This window comes from Octopus bimaculoides, chromosome 1 (genome assembly GCF_046866305.1).
Source record: "Octopus bimaculoides isolate indiv1 chromosome 1, ASM4686630v1, whole genome shotgun sequence".
Lineage (NCBI taxonomy): Eukaryota > Metazoa > Mollusca > Cephalopoda > Octopoda > Octopodidae > Octopus > Octopus bimaculoides.
The window spans coordinates 200,780,447-200,798,853 of NC_142928.1; the positions used below are offsets into that span (position 1 = coordinate 200,780,447).

The 18,407-nt window shown below is 38.3% G+C and overlaps 1 protein-coding gene across 1 annotated transcript in view; it reads left to right on the forward strand.

The window, feature by feature from the left end:
* LOC128250023 (astacin-like metalloendopeptidase) overlaps window positions 1-18,407 on the forward strand; it is a gene marked incomplete at its 5' end in the record, with an annotated part of 37,016 nt that overhangs the window by 14,549 nt on the left and 4,060 nt on the right. The window contains 2 exons of the mRNA XM_052974628.2: window positions 13,335-13,580; window positions 15,236-15,400. Coding sequence (XP_052830588.2) covers window positions 13,335-13,580; window positions 15,236-15,400 — 411 coding nt within the window. The remainder of the gene's footprint in view (window positions 1-13,334; window positions 13,581-15,235; window positions 15,401-18,407) is intronic.

An 18,407-nucleotide genomic window follows, 5' to 3' on the forward strand; every position in this document is an offset into this window, starting at 1 on the left:
TGCAGCCAGTCTCCCAGTTTCCCGGTAATACCAAGGTTTCGCAACTTGTGACATATCATGCTATGATAAACCTTGTCGAAGGCCTTGGCAAAGTCTATGTGTATCATGTCTACAGCTGACTGGTTTAGCTGTTGCTTCAGAACCCAGTCAAAGTGCTGCAGCAACTGTGTGAGGCAGCTCCTCCCTGGATGGAAGCCATGTTGCCTTTTTGTGAGAAGGTTGGTTTCTTCTAGGAACGTGATCAGCCTTTTTCTGACAATGCGTTCCATTGACTTGCTAAAATGTGAGGTCAGAGAGACAGGCGTGTGGTAGTTTTTAGCATCTGCTCTGCTCTCCTCCTTTATGGACAGGGCATATTATACTCTCTTTTAGCATGTTGGGAAGTTTACTACATGCAAGGAAACTCTGAAAGAGTATCTGCAGTGTCTTTGCAAGAGACTTTTTACATGTCTTTAAGAGAACAACTGGGAGTCCATCTGCGCCTGTTGCTGAGTTTGATCTCATTTCAACACTGGCCAATATTACATCCTCTTCTTTTATGCTGATGTAATCCATGGTTGCCTCTTTTCCGAATAGATTCGTTTCATTGAAAAACTCCATCTTGTTTATTTGCATATTTTCCAGTGGAGAAGTGAAAACACTATAGAATTGTTTATTTAGTGCTTCACCTATCTTCCCTGGGTCTGCAGTGTGTGGGCTGTTTTTACCAAATAGTGGCCCTATCTTAGAGCATACTCAGGCAGACTCCTTTGCAAACGTGTAGAAGGCTTTAGGATTTCTTTTTTATATTTTCGAAAACCCAGGTTTCTCTTTCTTTTTCATGGGAAATTTTGAGTTCATTTTCTATCTTGAAGAATTCCTCTGCCAGGTGGGATTTCACACAGTCATTAAGGTGTTTGTTTAAATGATTCAAAATCTTTATTCTCCTGTCTCAGGGAATGATATTTTTGTGTGTATTGGCTCCCTTCTCTGGGACATATTTAATGCATATGGCTTGCATTATTGACATGAATTTATTGAGTTTCATAACAATGTCTTGCATAGAGAGGTTTTTAGGCCAGTCCTTCTGGAGTATGTTTTCTCAAGTGACTTCCAATCAGCCTTACAGAAATTTAGGCTGGATAGGGTTTGAGTGCCATCTGTGCAGAGTTTATCTTCAGTTAATTCTGGGCCATACATTGTTAGTTCTATCATGTTATGATCTGAGAATATTGTTGGTGATTTATTTACGTTGTTAATAATTTCCACATTGTTTGTAAAAGAGAGGTTCATGATATTTTTGTGCCTGGTTGGAGAGAGTAGGATCTGCTCCATGAATAGCATTTTCATAAGATCAAGTAGCGTTTCTGCTTGATTTCGCATTCTGTGCGTCATTCCTGGGGTTATATTGCCCTGAGGCCACCTGATGTTGGGGAAGTTAAAGTTACCCATCAGGAATATGTTCGTAAAAAGCACCACTCCAGCATGGTCGTTGCCAATGTTGCCTAACTGGCTCCTGTGCTGGTGGCACGTAAAAGTCACCCACTGCATTCTCAGAGTGGTTGGCGTTAGGAAGGGCAAGGGTATCCAGCTGTAGAAACATCCCCAGATTGGATTGAAGCCTGGTGCAGCCTTTCGGCTCACCAGCCTTCAGTCAAACCATCCAACCCATGCCAGCATGGAAAGCGGACGTTAAACGATGATGATGTTGATCCAATTTTGTAAGGACTTCCTTTATGGCACTGAGGCGTTCCTCAAACTTTCCATCATGATTTGAAAGAAAAGTGACTTATTCCAAGAGAGAAGAAATGGGTGGACCTAAAGAATGTGGTTTTTAAGGGGTTTTTTTCTTTTTTTTTTTTTTACAGAATTCTCCGAGTACGGAGATTCTGATTCCGCAAAAAAAAAAAAAAAAAACAGCATTTAAAAATTTTTAATTTCCCCCACCCCACCCCAAATTCTTCAATTTTCACTTTGTTCAGAAATTTTACAAATTTTTTTTTCCAGAATCATAATTTCCGTATTTCCCTACGTATTTCGGAAAAAAAAAAAATTCTGAAAAAAGTGAAAATCGAAGAATTGGGGAGGTGGTGGAATTAAAATTTTAAAATGCCATTTCTTTTTTTTTTTTTTTGCAGAATCATAATCTCCGTATTCGAAAATAGGGGATTCTGTATATGAAAAAACAAAAGGGATGCGGTCCACACTCTTTGCGTCCGCCAAGAAATGCTTACCTAACTTGTGAGCAAAATAAACGAAAGGGTTAGAAGACAGAGAAAGCCAGTATTTATCAGACTTCGTTAGAAAGAAAATATAAACAAAGAAGCGACGAAAGAAAATAAAAAATGTCGTCACGGAGGTCAGAAACAAAAATACAGAAAGGGACGGTCGACAACTTAGAACATTTTTTTCTTTTCTTTTCGGAACTTTTCGTTAATTAAATTATAGAAAATGCACGTATCTTACCTTATCTCAACTTTTCCTTAGAGTTGTGGTGGATCTCAGGAATTTTCTCTACTTTCCCGTAAGCACGTGGGTCAATTTCTTGATCGAAGAAACAGCGATGTCTTTGACTTCGTGCTTTTGTCAAAGATTCTTTCTGCTCAGTATATTCCTGGAGGTGATTTTAAATATATCGTAATTTTTAGATATATTGTATTTTCGTACACTTTGAAGATTAGTTTGCTGTTTTCTTTGAAATATATTTACGGTTTTCAGGAGCACTAAACAACATGTCTGAACCATACGAAACTGGAAGTATATATACCTGAATATCTATATATATATGTGTGTGTGTGTGTGTGTGTGTGTGTGTGTGTATAAATATATGTACTAAACAAAGCAAAAAAATACAACAAAATTGATTGTATTCAATTTCCTGGTACACAATGTTGGTCACACGAATTTCTGTCAAAGAGAGATGGTCAAACAAAGTTGTACTTCATCCCCCTCTTTCTCTCAACTACTCAGTCTTTCTCTCTCTTTCTCTTTTTTATTATTACTCTCACTGCCACCATCAACACTACAACTTTTAATAAAACATCATCAACTCTCCCTAATTTTCTTTGTCTCTCTTTCTCTCCCCCTCTCCCTCTCCCTCTCTTTGCCACTGCCCTCACTATCTCTACTATTACTCTCACCCCAACACAAGGAATAGTAGAAGTGTTATTCAATAGTGAGAGAGGGGGTCAAAGTGTAACACACAGAAATTAGTTTTTGCATTTATTATATTAGATGACACACACCTACATATCTATATACAATATTATTCACACCTACATATTTACAGTATTATACACATCTACATATACACCATTCTACACACGTATACACCTATATATATATACAATATTATATATACCTATATGTATATATACAATATTATATACAGTATTATATATATATACAGTATTATACAAACCTATATATATATACAAACTTATACACAGGTATGTATATGCATTATTATACACACCTACATATATACAATATATACACCTACATATATACAATATTATACATACTTGCATATATACAATATTATACACACCTATATATACAAAATTCTACACACATCATCATCATCATCATCGTTTAACGTCCGCTTTCCATGCTGGCATGGGTTGGACGATTTGACTGAGGACTGGTGAAACCCGAAGGCTACACCAGGCTCCAATCTGATTTGGCAGAGTTTCTACAGCTGGATGCCCTTCCTAATGCCAACCACTCAGAGAGTGTAGTGGATGTTTTACATGCCACCGGCACGAGGGCCAGTCAGGCGGTACTGGGAATGGCCATGCTCAAAATGGTGTATTTTATGTGCCACTCACACAAGAGCCAGTCCAGGGGCACTGGCAACGATCTCGCTCGAAAATCCTTACACATGCCACGGGCACAAGTGCTAGAAAGGTGACGCTGGGCACAGGTGCCATCACGATTTCACTTTCGCTTGCCCCAATAAGTCTTCGCAAGCTGAGTTTCGTGTCCAATGAAGGAGATGACGTTGGCATGGGTGCCAGTCATTGAATTTGGTTCAATTTCGATTTCACTTGCCTCAACAGGTCTTCGCAAGTAGAGTTTAGTGTCCAATGAAGGAAAGGTACGCATAAGTGGGCTGGCTACACCCCTGGCAGAGGCCTCGGATTTTGGTCTCACTTGGCTTGCCGGGTCTTCTCACTCACAGCATGCAATATTATACACACTTACTCTTTTACTCTTTTACTTGTTTCAGTCATTTAACTGTGGCCATGCTGGAGCACCACCTTTAGTCGAGCAAATTGACCCCAGGACTTATTCTTTGTAAGCCTAGTACTTATTCTATCGCTCACTTTTGCCGAACCACTAAGTTATGTGGACGTAAACACACCAGTATCGGTTGTTAAACGATGCTGGGGGGACAAACACAGACATACAAACATATACACACACATACATATATATATATATATATATATATATATATATATATATATATATATATATATATATAATATATATATATATATATATATATATACATATATATATATATATATATATATGACGGGTTTCTTTCAGTTTCCATCTACTAAATCCACTCACAAGGCTTTGGTCGGCTCGAGGCTATAGTAGACAACACTTGCCCAAGGTGCCACGCAGAGGGAATGAACCCGAACCATGTGGTTGGTAAGCAAGCTACTTACCACACAGCCACTCCTGCACCACCCACACTTGCATATATACAGTATTATATAGACCTACATATATACAATATTCGTTGCCAGTGCCGCCGAACTGGTTCTTGTGCAGGTGGCACGTAAAATACACCAATTTTGAGTGTGGCCGTTGCCAGTACCACTTCACTGGCCTTCGTGCCGGTGACATGTAAAAGCACCCACTACACTCTTGGAGTGGTTGGCGTTAGGAAGGGCATCCAGCTGTAGAAACTCTGCCAAGTCCGATTGGAGCCTGGTGTAGCCATCTGGTTTCACCAGTCCTCAGTCAAATCGTCCAACCCATGCTAGCATGGAAAGCGGACGTTAAATGACGATGATGATGATGATACACGCCTACACATATACAGTATTATATATGCCTACCAGAACTAGAGAAGAAATTTCAGGTGTAGAAGCAAGGTTTAGAATCAAACGGCCTTAGAGTCAATGTAGCAAAAAAGGTGTGTGATGAACTCATCACACATCCCTTCAGGTAAGTGGTCCTGCTCGATCTGTAGAAAAGGTGTAGGTAGAAACTCCAAAAGATGTACCCAGTGTAAGCTATGGACACATAAGAGGTGCAGCAACATCAAAGGAAAGTTAACCAAGAAGATAGCTTCTGTGCGCAGCAGATGCACAAGGGCAATAAACACCACAGATGCTCAGAAAACAGATTCCATCACACTCCAGGGGGAGAAACTAGAAGTAGTTGGTAGCTTCAGCTACCTCGGTGACGAAATTAGTAGTGGGGGTGGATGCTCAGAGAGTGTTACTAGAATAAGAATAGTCTGGGCAAAATTCAGAAAGCACCGACATATATACAATATTATACATACCTACATATAGATTGTACGATGCATGTGTGTGAACTACCATGCTTCATGGAAGTGAAATCTGGGCTGTGACTGGTGAAGACATGCGTGGGCTTGAATGAAATGAAGCTAGCATAATCCACTGGATGTGTAATGTCAGAGTGAAAACACGACAGTGTGTGAGTGCCCTGAGAGAAAAGTTGGACATAAGAAGCATTGGATGTGGCGTGCAAGAGAGATGTCTGTGTTGGTATGGTCATGTACTATGGATAGATGAGGAAGTTCCACTCTCAAACAGTGGAAGGAATCCAGGGTAGAGGGAGAGCCAGGAAGACATGGGATGAGGTGGTGAAGCATGACCTTTGAACAGAGGAAATGATGAAAGACAGAAACCTCAGGAGGTATGCTGTGACTGTGAAGACCCGGCAAATAAAGGTGAGATCACAGCTGTAACCTACACCAGTGTCATATAACCAGCCCACTCAGAAGTACATTGGATGCCATGCTTGATGAGACCTATTGAGTCAAGTACATCAACATCAGCAATATCAAAATCAAAATCAAATGGAAATTGTAGTTGTGATACTCGTGCCGGTGGCACGTAAACAGCACCATCTGATCATGGTCGATGCCAAACCCCTCTGGCACCTGTGCCGGTGGCATGTAAAAAAATACCCACTACACTCTCAGAGTAGTTGGTGTTAGGAAGGGCATCCAGCTGTAGAAACACTGCCAGATCAGACTGGAGTCTGGTGCAGCCTCCTGGCTTCCCAGACCCCAGTCGAACTGTCCAACCCATGGAAAATGATGTTGATGATGATGATGACATATATACAATATTATGCACACCTACACATATACAATATTATATATGCCTACATATATACAATATTATATACACTTTGGCAGAGTCCACAAGAATGTATGGGACAGAAGAGGCCTCGCCTCCATGACAAAGATCAAGGTCTACAAAGCTGTCGGACTCACCACCCTACTCTATGGATGTGAGTCGTGGACCGTCTACCAACGCCACGCCAAAAGACTAAATCACTTCCACACCACCAGGCTGAGGAAACTACTTGGCATAAGTTGGCAGGAAAGGATACCAGACACAGAAGTCCTCACTCGTGCCTGGCTCCCAAGCATCCCTTCCATCCTGATGAGAACTCAGCTTCACTGGGCTGGTCATGTAGCCCACATGCCAGACTACAGAATACCCAAGAAGCTTCTGTTTGGTGAGCTCCAGCATGACAAGCGCTCCCATGGTGGCCAGAGGAAACGGTTTAAAGACAGCCTAAATGTATCACTGAAGGTCTTCAACACTGACCCGTCATCATGGGAGCAGAGAGCTTTAGATAGGACCAAGTGGCGGGCCGCTGTTCACAACGGTGCCTGCCAATATGAAAGTGACAGGAAAACTGCTGCAGAGAAGCGCAGGCAGAAGAGAAAGAACAATGCTTTGAAGCCCCCGGCACCTGCTACCATTCCCTGTCCCTGCTGCAGCAGATCTTTCCAAGCGCGGATTGGACTTATCAACCATCTCCGCACTCACCAATGATGACCTCCCCACCCACCTCTAGGATGATCAGATGGTCCTCGTCATTCCGAGGGACGAACAACATTATATATACCTATGTATATACAAAATTATGCACACACACATATATATATATATATATATATATATGGTTCTTGTGCGGGTGGCACATGAGATGCACCATTTTGAGCGTGGCCGTTGCCAGTACCGCCTGACTGGCTCCCATAGGATTTTCGAGCGAGATCGTTGCCAGTGCCCCTGGACTGGCTTGTGCGGGTGGCACATAAAAGACACCATTTCGAGCGTGGCCGTTTTCGTGCGGGTGACACGTAAAAGCACCCACTACACTCTCTGACTGGTTGGCGTTAGGAAGGGCATCCAGCTGTAGAAACTCTGCCAAATTAGACTGGAGCCTGGTGTTGCCATCCGGTTTCACCAGTCCTCAGTCAAATCGTCCAACCCATGCTAGCATGGAAAGCGGACGTTAAACGATGATGATGATGATGATGATGATATATATATATATATATATATATATATATATATATATACAGTATTTATTTCTATATTGCTCACAGGGGTCTAAACATAGAGGGGACAATTGAGGACAGACAAAGGGATTAAGTCAATTACATCAACCCCAGTGTGTAACTGGTACTTATTTAATTGAGCCCGAAAGGATGAAAGGCAATGTCGACCTCGGTGGGATTTGAACTGAGAACATAACAGCAGATGAAATAGCGCTAGGCATTTTGCCCAGCACCTACATATATACAATATTATACACACCTACATATATACAATATTATATACAACTGTATATATACAATATTATATACACCTGTATATATACAATATTATACACGTCTACATATATACAATGCTAGCAGTATAACCCAGCGTTGCCCAGGATTAAGTTAAGATTATTAAGTGATCAAGCGCTTTATTTCAAACCAAAATAAGTGACGCCAACATCAAATTTGAGTGAAATCTGTTGAAATTGGTAAACGTTTGGCTGAAAATGGGTTGCAGGCAATTTGATTGGGAAATCCCATAAGGAATCAGTTTATCGATTTTTCCACTCATCGATTGTTTTTTTTTTTCTTTTTGAGAACTTAAAGCATTTAAAGATCCCATGAGTCCTAAGTAATGCTGGCATCAGGTTTAAGCAAAATACATCAAAATTGGTAAAAGTTATGGTTGAAAATGGGGTGTAGCCAATTTTAGTGGGAAATCCTATAAGGAATTGGTTTATTGATTCTTTATCCTGATTGAATGGAAAACCCCAAATGGATGCCTGCCACCAATAGTGTTTGGCCTTGGGATTTGTTGAAAGATATGGCGAAGTATGGTCTCACCTGGAACTGCGATCTGCAGAAGTTAAGTGGCATGCATGTTTGACCCCGAAGGATAAAGCTACATCCTTGAAATGAAAACATTTTCACCCCTCCCGCACCCAGTAACAATAGTGGCCTCAGTCAAGTGGAGTGTCAGGGACTTGATTACTAAGCGGGTCCCGTTGCACTGTTTAGGCAGTGATTTCTGATTAGCATAATTGGGCATCCAACCCTTAGCCTAAGAATGTGAGGTGGAAGCCCTGCTGGCTCCAATGAGTTGAGATAATTGATAGGGTAATTGACAATGTCTTGAGGGTCAGAGGTCCTATCAATCGATTTGTAGATGCGCTCCTCACCCGGAATTCGGCTTATGAGCTGGTCATTGATAGCACTGACAGCTATGCTTTTGGGGGCCAGGATGGTTCTTTCACTGAGCCAATTAATGTCTGCATTGTTACTTTCCAGCTTCTATGGGTGGTGTAACTCTATTGATTTCAGGAGATTTCCGGCAAACCCTTCCTGTCATCCCTAAAGGGAGCCGGGCTGATGAAGTGCACGCATGCCTTAAGTCATCCATGTTCTGGCCCCAGGTTAAGACCTTAAGCCTAAGCACAAACATGTGTGCGCACTTGCTTAGTGATAGCATGTCTGCAGCATTTTAGCCCTTGGAGAAGGCAAGGTCCCTAGAAATGATAGGGGTGACATATCCATCTCTGAACTGTGCAACACCGTGGACAACCCTTCCGATCTTTTGGAAACAGTGTTCCCCAATCTGTCACTTACTCTCTCTCCCTCTCTCACACACACACACACACACACACACATACATCAACACGCAAGTTCTCTCACCCTCACACACACACACACATGCATTGTCACTTCGCTAAGGGACTTAACTCATGTTAGCAAACTTCAAAATTGGTAAAAGTTAAGGTTCAAAATCGATTTTTACTGCTACCCGTGGGTGCCTCTGGGAAAAATAAGTTGACGAAAATATAGCTAGGATCGTGACGAATGTCCTCCTAAAATTGGAGCAACATGCGTGCTAATTTGTGGACGTGCATAAATTACATTCATGTACGTACACACACACATCCTGCTTTTTATATATACAGATTATACACACCTACACATATACAATATTATATACACCTGTATATATACAATATTATGTACGCCTACATATATACAATATTATACATGGCTACATATATACAATATTATATACATCTACATATATACACTATTATACACGCCTACATATATACATTATACATGCCTACATATATACAATATTATATACATCTACATATATACAATATTATATACACCTATGTATATACAACATTGTACACACATATGCATGTATATATATATATATATATATATATATAAATATATATATATATATATATATATATATATATATATATATATATATATATATATATATATATATATAAATATATATATATATATATATATATATATATATATATATATATATATATATATATATATATATAAATATATATATATATATATATAAAATACAAAATGGCTGATAGTTAGCAAGGTGAGACACACATAAGAAGGAAGGAAACAAAGGACCACTGATGAGGTCACAGAAGTGTGACGAAAGAACTCTGGTCGAAATAAGATTAAGATTAATGTAATATAAAGCTGAAGCAAATTAACACCAAATATATAGTGCGTGTGTTTTTATTGGCTAAACTGGCAATATGACCATCCCAAAGTACAACAATATATATATATATATATATATATATATATATATATATACACTATATATACACCTACATGTTTACAATATTATAAATACCTCCATATATACAATATTATACACACCAACATATATACAATATTATACACACCTATATATATACAATATTATACACATCTACATATATACAATATTATATACACCAACATACATACAATATTATACACACCTACACATATTCAATATTATATACACCTACATATATACAATATTATATACACCTGTATATATATATATATATATATACAATGTTATACACACATATGTACAACCTTATTCACACCTATATATATATACAATATTATATACACCTAATGTATACACTATTATACACACCTACACATATACAATATTATATACACGACATATATACAATATTATACACGTCTACATATATACAGTATTATATACACTTACATATATACAATATTATATACACCTACATATGTATATATATATATATATATATATATATATATACAATATTATACACACCTACATGTTATTGTATGTATGTCCTTAGGTAGTGGTGGTGGTGATGATTAATTACACCATCCTACCCACCACCATCCTACCCACCACCATCCCTGTGACATATTATATAACTTGTGTGATATCAACTTCTCTCTCCCTCTCTCCCTCTCTCTCTTGCATTTCTTTTGATTGCTTGTAGGTGTAAGGGAGGGAGGGAAGAGTGTGAAAAGTGAAAAAGATACATTTTAGGGAATCCTTCTCTCAGAGAACAACACTCAATGGTAAAGGGTGTGGGTGTTTATATACATACATACACACACACACACAAGCACACACACACACATATATATATATATATATATACATATATCGTATATATGTTTCATATATATATATATATATATATATATATGTGTATATATATATATACAGTATGTATATATATAAAACGCACACTCTAACACATCTGTATGCACGTATATATATGTGAGACAAATGGGTTTGTGGGTTGCGGGAATGTGACAGTGATGAATGGCGTGCTTGAAATCACACACACACACACACACACAGACAGTGATTTGTGTGTGTGTGTGTGTGTGCGTGTGTGTGTGTAGGAGTAGTTATCAGTGTTCAGTTTCCAATATCTTCTCCAGTTATAGTCACATTAACTATAAGTGACTGCAGCTGTATACACACAGACACACACACACACACACACACACGCGCACGCGCTGTACCTGTCATCATATTTACATGCACACACACAATATTAACACACATCACACATATAAGTCTACAGCTCAGAAAGTTGCACATTACATATGTGTGAGTACCCACACACACACACACACATAATGGTCTCAGATTTCTACATGTCACTTTGTTTACAATATAAATAATTATATAGACTGCATCTTTTTGTGGATATAAACTGTCTTATACACACACTTATACACACCCATAGACACACACACACACATACACACACTTATACAAACCCATATACACACACACATATGTATATAGGTATAGGCATAGCAGCATGGTTACGAACCTTGCTTCCTTGCCAAGCAATTTGGGGTTCAGTCCCATAATGTGGTGCCTTGTGCAAGTTTCTTCTGCAATAGTCCAGGGCCGACCAAAGCCCTGCCACTGGATTTCACCTTCATCATTTAACGTCTGTTTTTCCATGCTGGCATGGGTTGGATGATCTGACAGGAGCTGGCATGGGTTGGATGATCTGACAGGAGCTGGCAAGGCCAGGGGCCTCACCAGGTTCCATTGTCTGTTTTGGCATGGTTTCCACAGCTGGAGGCCCTTCTTAACGCCAACCACTTTACAGAGGGTGCCAGATACCTTTAATGCGGCACAAAAACCAGAGTTTTTTTATGTGGCACCAGCACCTGTGCTTTTTTTTTTTTTCTTGTGTCACCTTGGTTTTAGGTCATCGATTCTGAATACAGTAATGCACCTCATATCCCAGTCCTCTGTCATTTCCTTTTTAAGGCTCACCATTTTGAAATCCATCTCCAGTCCTTCATTCCATGTCTCCCTGGGTCTCTCTCTTCCATGACTTCCATCCGCTTAAAGGGATCATCACTTCTTCAAGTAACTCACCTCATCCATCTGCATCACATGACCAAACCAGAGCAGTCTCCTCTCTTGCACACAACATCGAATCCCTTTTTGCCTAATTTTTCTACTGAAAGAAGTTCATCACTATCACGTACAGGTGTCTTTCGCTTCCAATATTTGGTGAAATCATATCCACCCACAGGCAAATATTGGCTCACTTGGAAGTGCTTGGAGACAGGAAGAGCATAGAAAGATAGAACCAAACCAAAGCCAACACTGGAATGCAATGCAATTCTCAGACCCATCACACTCTTAAAACCATTCAAGCCGTACCAATACGGAAGAAGGATGTTAAATGATAATGATGATATTTACTTATTTATTTATTCATTCATGTATGTGTGGGTGTGTGTATGTGTGTGTGCGCGTGTGTGTGTGTGTGTGTGTGTGTGCGCGCGCATGTGTGTATAAATATCATCATCATCATCATTTAACGTCTGTTTTTCATGCTGGCATGGGCCGGCAGTTTGACAGGAGCCGGCCCATGCCAGAGGAGTACACCTATTTCCAATATCAACTTTGCCATGGATTCTACAGCTGTTTACCTTTCCTAATGCCAACCACTTCACAGAGTGTCCTTGGTGCTTTTTACATGGTATCATCACCAAAGAGGTGACCAAGTAACCCACAAGACAAGACCTCTTAACTGAGAAGGTGCAGGAGAGAGGCCGGTGGGGGTGAGGTTAAAATATGCATGCAAGACTCCAGGAGTTCCAACAAAACCTGTGTTAAAGAGAAAATAATAATAATAAGATACCAAGAAGAGATCGTGGAAGCCTAATATAACAATTGTTTATGTGGTAATTGGTGGACTTAGCATAGAATCCAAAATGCTACTGAAGAAGCTGAAGGATAATAGAATTATCCTTGTAGAAAAGTGCCATTCTGTATTCTATAAGAATCCAAAGAAAGATTCTTGAGTTTTGAGGAGACTTGTTCTCATTAAACCTCACGACAACATCCTTGCTAATAATAGCTTTAATAATAATAAGTTTTAATAGAAAATGTCCCAAAACCTATTAATCTCACATAATTAACATGATTCCTCTTCTCTGTTGTCAGATCGTAGATCCAACTTTCAGAAAATCAACCCCTCTTCTTTCAACACTCTCAACCTTCCATATGACTACAATTCAATAATGCATTATCAACAGAATGCGTTTGCTATTGATAGGAGGTATTCAACAATAATAACAAAGGTGAAAGGTGTCCGTATTGGTCAACGGATTGGAATGAGTCAACTGGACATCATAAAAATACAGAGATTGTATGGCTGTTTAGAACGAGAATTGGTGCTTCCACAAAATGGTAAAAATCATATTCTGTGTTTACAAGAATGATTTTGGAATATGTTTTTCTATTTCTGAGATGTTTTATTTATTTTGTGTCATTTATATTGAATGTAATTACATTTTCAACGTTTTCAGTCGATATTTTCATAAAAGCACAATCCAAATCCAGAGCTGCAAAATCAATGGAGAAAGTAAGTCACTACATGGTAAATACCCTACAAGGGTCAGCGATCCTCATGTTGATTCAGGTCTGATCCATCAACTTCCATCAGTTTGGATTCCAATAGAAAAAGAATTGGTGAGAATATAAACCTGCAGCAGAATAAAGACATCACCATTCTTTGGGACTTTAGCATTAAAACTAATTTGAATTCAGAATGTAAAGATGGATGGAATGCTGCTAAGTATTTTGTCCAGCACTGTAATGATCCTGCCAGCTCTCCTAATAATAATAATAATAATAATAACAAACTGCCCTGATGCAGTACCAGACAGTGGTTCTCATGGCTACTTATCTTAATTGATTGGAAGTGTTATCATGTACATTGTTTTGCCTTGGTATAAAAAGATGGGCTACAGCAAATATTCTGCTCAATACCACAGATTTGCTTCTTGTCAGTTGTTTGACCTTAACCAGTTGAGCATGTCCCTTAATAGCTGATGATATGTGCATCTCTGATCACGAACAGAAATAGTGGGGGAGCATCATAGCCATGTGTTGAGAGGAATTCTTTGAGAATTGGATAATTCACCTTTGGAAACATGGGTATTTCGTTCGATATCCTCAAACAACCTTTATTCAAGAACCTTTTTAGTGGGATGGGTTACTCGACCTGAAGAAAATTCTAACTGGGCCCCACCTGCAAGGTCATGCACTGTTTATCTTGATATGAGATCCCCATGTCACACACATATGGTTGTGATGCATGTGCCTGGTGTACCCTTATCAGATGGGTAGTCAAGATGAGTATATTGGGCTTCGTATATTTTACACCAGTGTCACTTTGATGGCATGCCCTGCTCTCTCACTCAATAATAATAATAGTAATAATAATAATAATAAATTCCTGGATGCAGTACCAGGCAGTGGCTCTCATGGCTTCTGACCTTAATTGATTGGAAGTGTTATCATGTACTTTGTTTTGTCTTGGTATAAAAGATGGGCTACAGCAAATATTCTGCTCAATACCACAGATTTGCTTGTCAGTTGTTTGACCGTAACCAGTTGAGCATGTCCCTTGGTGGCTGACAATATGTGCATCTCTGATCACGAGCAGAAGTAGAGGGGGAGCATCATAGCCATGTGTTGAGAGAAATTCTTTGGGGTTTGGATAATTCACCTTTGGAAACCTGGGTGTTTTGCTCAACATCCTTAAACAAACCTTATTCAGGGACCTTTTTAGCAGGATGGGCTACTCAACCTGAAGAAAATTCTAACTGGGCCCCACCTGCAAAATTCCATATGTAATATGGACCATCTTCCTTGCCATCAAAATCTAAATTAAAACTAGGAATTCTTATGATTCAGCAATGTGCAATGTCCCCCCACCCCACAACAACATCAATTCTTGTGTCATATTGTGAAGTGGATAACAACAAATAAAATTTTATGAAACTTTAGAAACAGGAAAAAAAAAATTATTCTTTCATTTTACACTTTATTCTTTCAAGGCAGTATTTCATCTCCAAACTGTACATTTGATAATGGTTTATGTGGCTGGAATCACACAGAAATTAATTCACCAATGAATGCCAATAAATGGGTTCGTCATTCCTTCTTTGAGACATCTCCAAATACTGGGCCAACATACGATCACACTTACAGGACATTTGAAGGTCAGCATACTTCTTTGTTCAATCAACCATTTACTTTTATTAGCAAGCCTTTAAAAACTCTAAATTCATTTCTACAATTATATATTTTAATTTTAAAATATTGACCGTCATGAAAATGTATCACCTGCTTCTCTTCCCAGGGGCATTGTTTCTCTGTTGAGCTTCCTATTAGTCATAAGTCATTTTATTCTAGCAGCTTCCTTCCTTCCTCAAATTGTGGCTCTTTGGAATTCCTTACGATCATCTCTTCTTTACCTCTGCTCTAGGATATTCAATCCTTTAGGCTTTCTCTCAATTGACAATTTTTTAAATTTCTTAAATTTTCCATTTTTGTAATCCTTTATGCTATGGTAGCCTCAAACCTTGTTTGGTAAGAAATTGTATTTTAAAAAAAGCTAGATTAAATCTGTAAGTTGTAAAATGGAACCTAATTAAATAAAATGATAAAATCAGTTTTAACATAATGCAGTGACTAAACATAATGTAGTTATAGAAGTAAGGTCGTAGCAAACTCACTGTAGTGATAGGTTAATGAAAATTTCCTCAAGAGGAAAGAAAGGGAGACAACTTTGGCATTGTTATTATTTAAACTGTGACACAGTGCTTTGAGGAGTTTGATGTTGGTAGTTATGGAGAGACAACTGTGAATATGTTTCACTATTATTAAACCTCCTTAGTGAATACCAGCAGACAACAGTTTGACAGTTGTTCAATCAACTGAACTGCCTGCTTTTTGATTTAAAGTGTTAACAGAAGTTTCTGCTAGTTCTCAGGTAGGTTCAGTGTGTGTGTGTGTGCATGCACATGTATTTGTGCATGTGTGTGTGCACACATGCGTGTGAGAGGTTTTACATGTAGAGATTATTTCATGGACTTCCATACACAAGACTTTGCCCAACACAAGACTAGTAAAAAGGACACACAGACAGATACAAATGGACAAAGAGAGAGTCAGACAAACAAACAGTTAATCCAACATCATTTGAGATCAATGTTATCCCCTTATTTAAACAATACAATATATTTCCACAAATTATCAAAATACAATTTTGTTAATTTCCTGTGATTTATTGCTCTGCTTTCCTTTAGCAGAGGGAAAAAGCATTTTTTATAAAATTTATCTCTTAACTAAAAACATTATTTTGAAACCCTTGTTTTAATGTATAAACTACAAATCTCCATATATATAAGTGTGTGTGTGTGTGTGTGTGTGTGTGTGTGTGTGTGTGTGTGTGTGTGTGTGTGTGTGTGTGTGTGTGTGTGTGTGTGTGTGTGTGTGTGTGTGTGTGTGTGTGTGTGTGTGTGTGTGTGTGTGTCGGGTGATATGATTGATGCATCAGGCGATATGATATGCTTGAGAAGACCAGTTGAGTCAAGTAAAAGCAAAATCATAGCTGTGGCCTGTGCCACCCGACAGGCTCTTGTGCTGGTAGCACATGAAAAGCACCATTCGAGCATGGTCAATACCAAGTCCACCTGACTGGCTCCCATGTCAGTGGCTTGTGAAAAGTAACCCACTACATTGTCAGAGTGGCTGGCATTAGGAAGGGCATCCAGCTGTAGAAACATTGCCAGATCAGATTGGAGCCTGGTGCAGCTACTGGCTTTCCAGACCTCAGTCAAACCATTCAACCCATGCTAGCACGGAAAACGGATGTTAAACGACGACAATGATGATGATGATGATGGTGATATATACATACACATGCATACATAAATATATGCATACGCATGCACACACATACACACACACACACACACACAGAAAAAAGTAGGATTAAAAAAATACAGATTCATGATTTATAAACACTCTGGAGGAATCAAATTTGGCAATATAAATTGTCCAGTGAAAACCATTGTAATCCATGCAGGCTGTAAATTTACTTTCCACTTTTGGTTCAATTTGGATTTACAAATTTCAGACACAAAATAAATTCTTTATAAAGTCAGAGTTGAGAATCACAAATAATGCAGGCTTCTACACTCTTTAATCAGTTTATGCACATTTTGCATAGATTGGCCAATTCCAAAATTCTATAGTGCAATAATCATACATATTAATCATTAATCAATCTCATATTTGATTGATTAAGATTCTTCAGAGATAGAGAAATTAAATACCATCAGATCCTTATTCAAGCCAAACCACAATGGTTGGAATAGTGAACATTTAAAAAGAGATAGATTGTAATAAACTAACTTGACTAGCATAAGCGGCAGACCTACTTAGGGATAGTGCTTATCAGATCATGCAAGAATGGTAATGTTTCCTAAATCCCACCTGTCAACTTGAAGAATATCTATGGCAAAAATTCCTGCCCCATTTAAAATATTACTGACCAATTCAAATAGACAGCAGATAATTATTTAGGTCCTGATGGAATTGTCGTTTGCTTAGTATTAAATCTGAATGAATATAATTCATGAGTAAAAGACAGAAAAAAATTAATGAGAATTCTAAAGGAAAATAACCAATATATTATCAAGACAGTGTTCAAGTATGGCTGCATTGTAAGTAAAAGGGAAAAAAGATCAGGCCAGCAATTTTAGGGGAGGGTTGAAATGCAAATTAGCTACAGAGGGATTTGAACTCAGAATGGGAAGAGCCAGAAGAAATGCTGTGAGGTATTTTGTCCAATGATCTAATGATACTGCCAGCTCAGATAATGATGGTGATGGAGGTGGTGGTGGTGGTGGTGGTGGTGGTGGTGGTGGTGGTAATAATAATAATAATAATAATAATAATAATAATAATAATAATAATAATAATAATAATAATAATAATAATAATAATAATAATAATAATAATAATAATAATAATAATAATAATAATAATAGTAGTAGTAGTAGTAGTAGTAGTAGTAGTAGTAGTAGTAGTAGTAGTAGTAGTAGTAGTAGTAGTAGTAGTAGTAATAATAGTAATAATAATAATAAAAAAAAAACGATGATGATGATGTTAATTATCTTTTGTTAAGTGATGACAAAGATGATGACACAATCGCCTGTT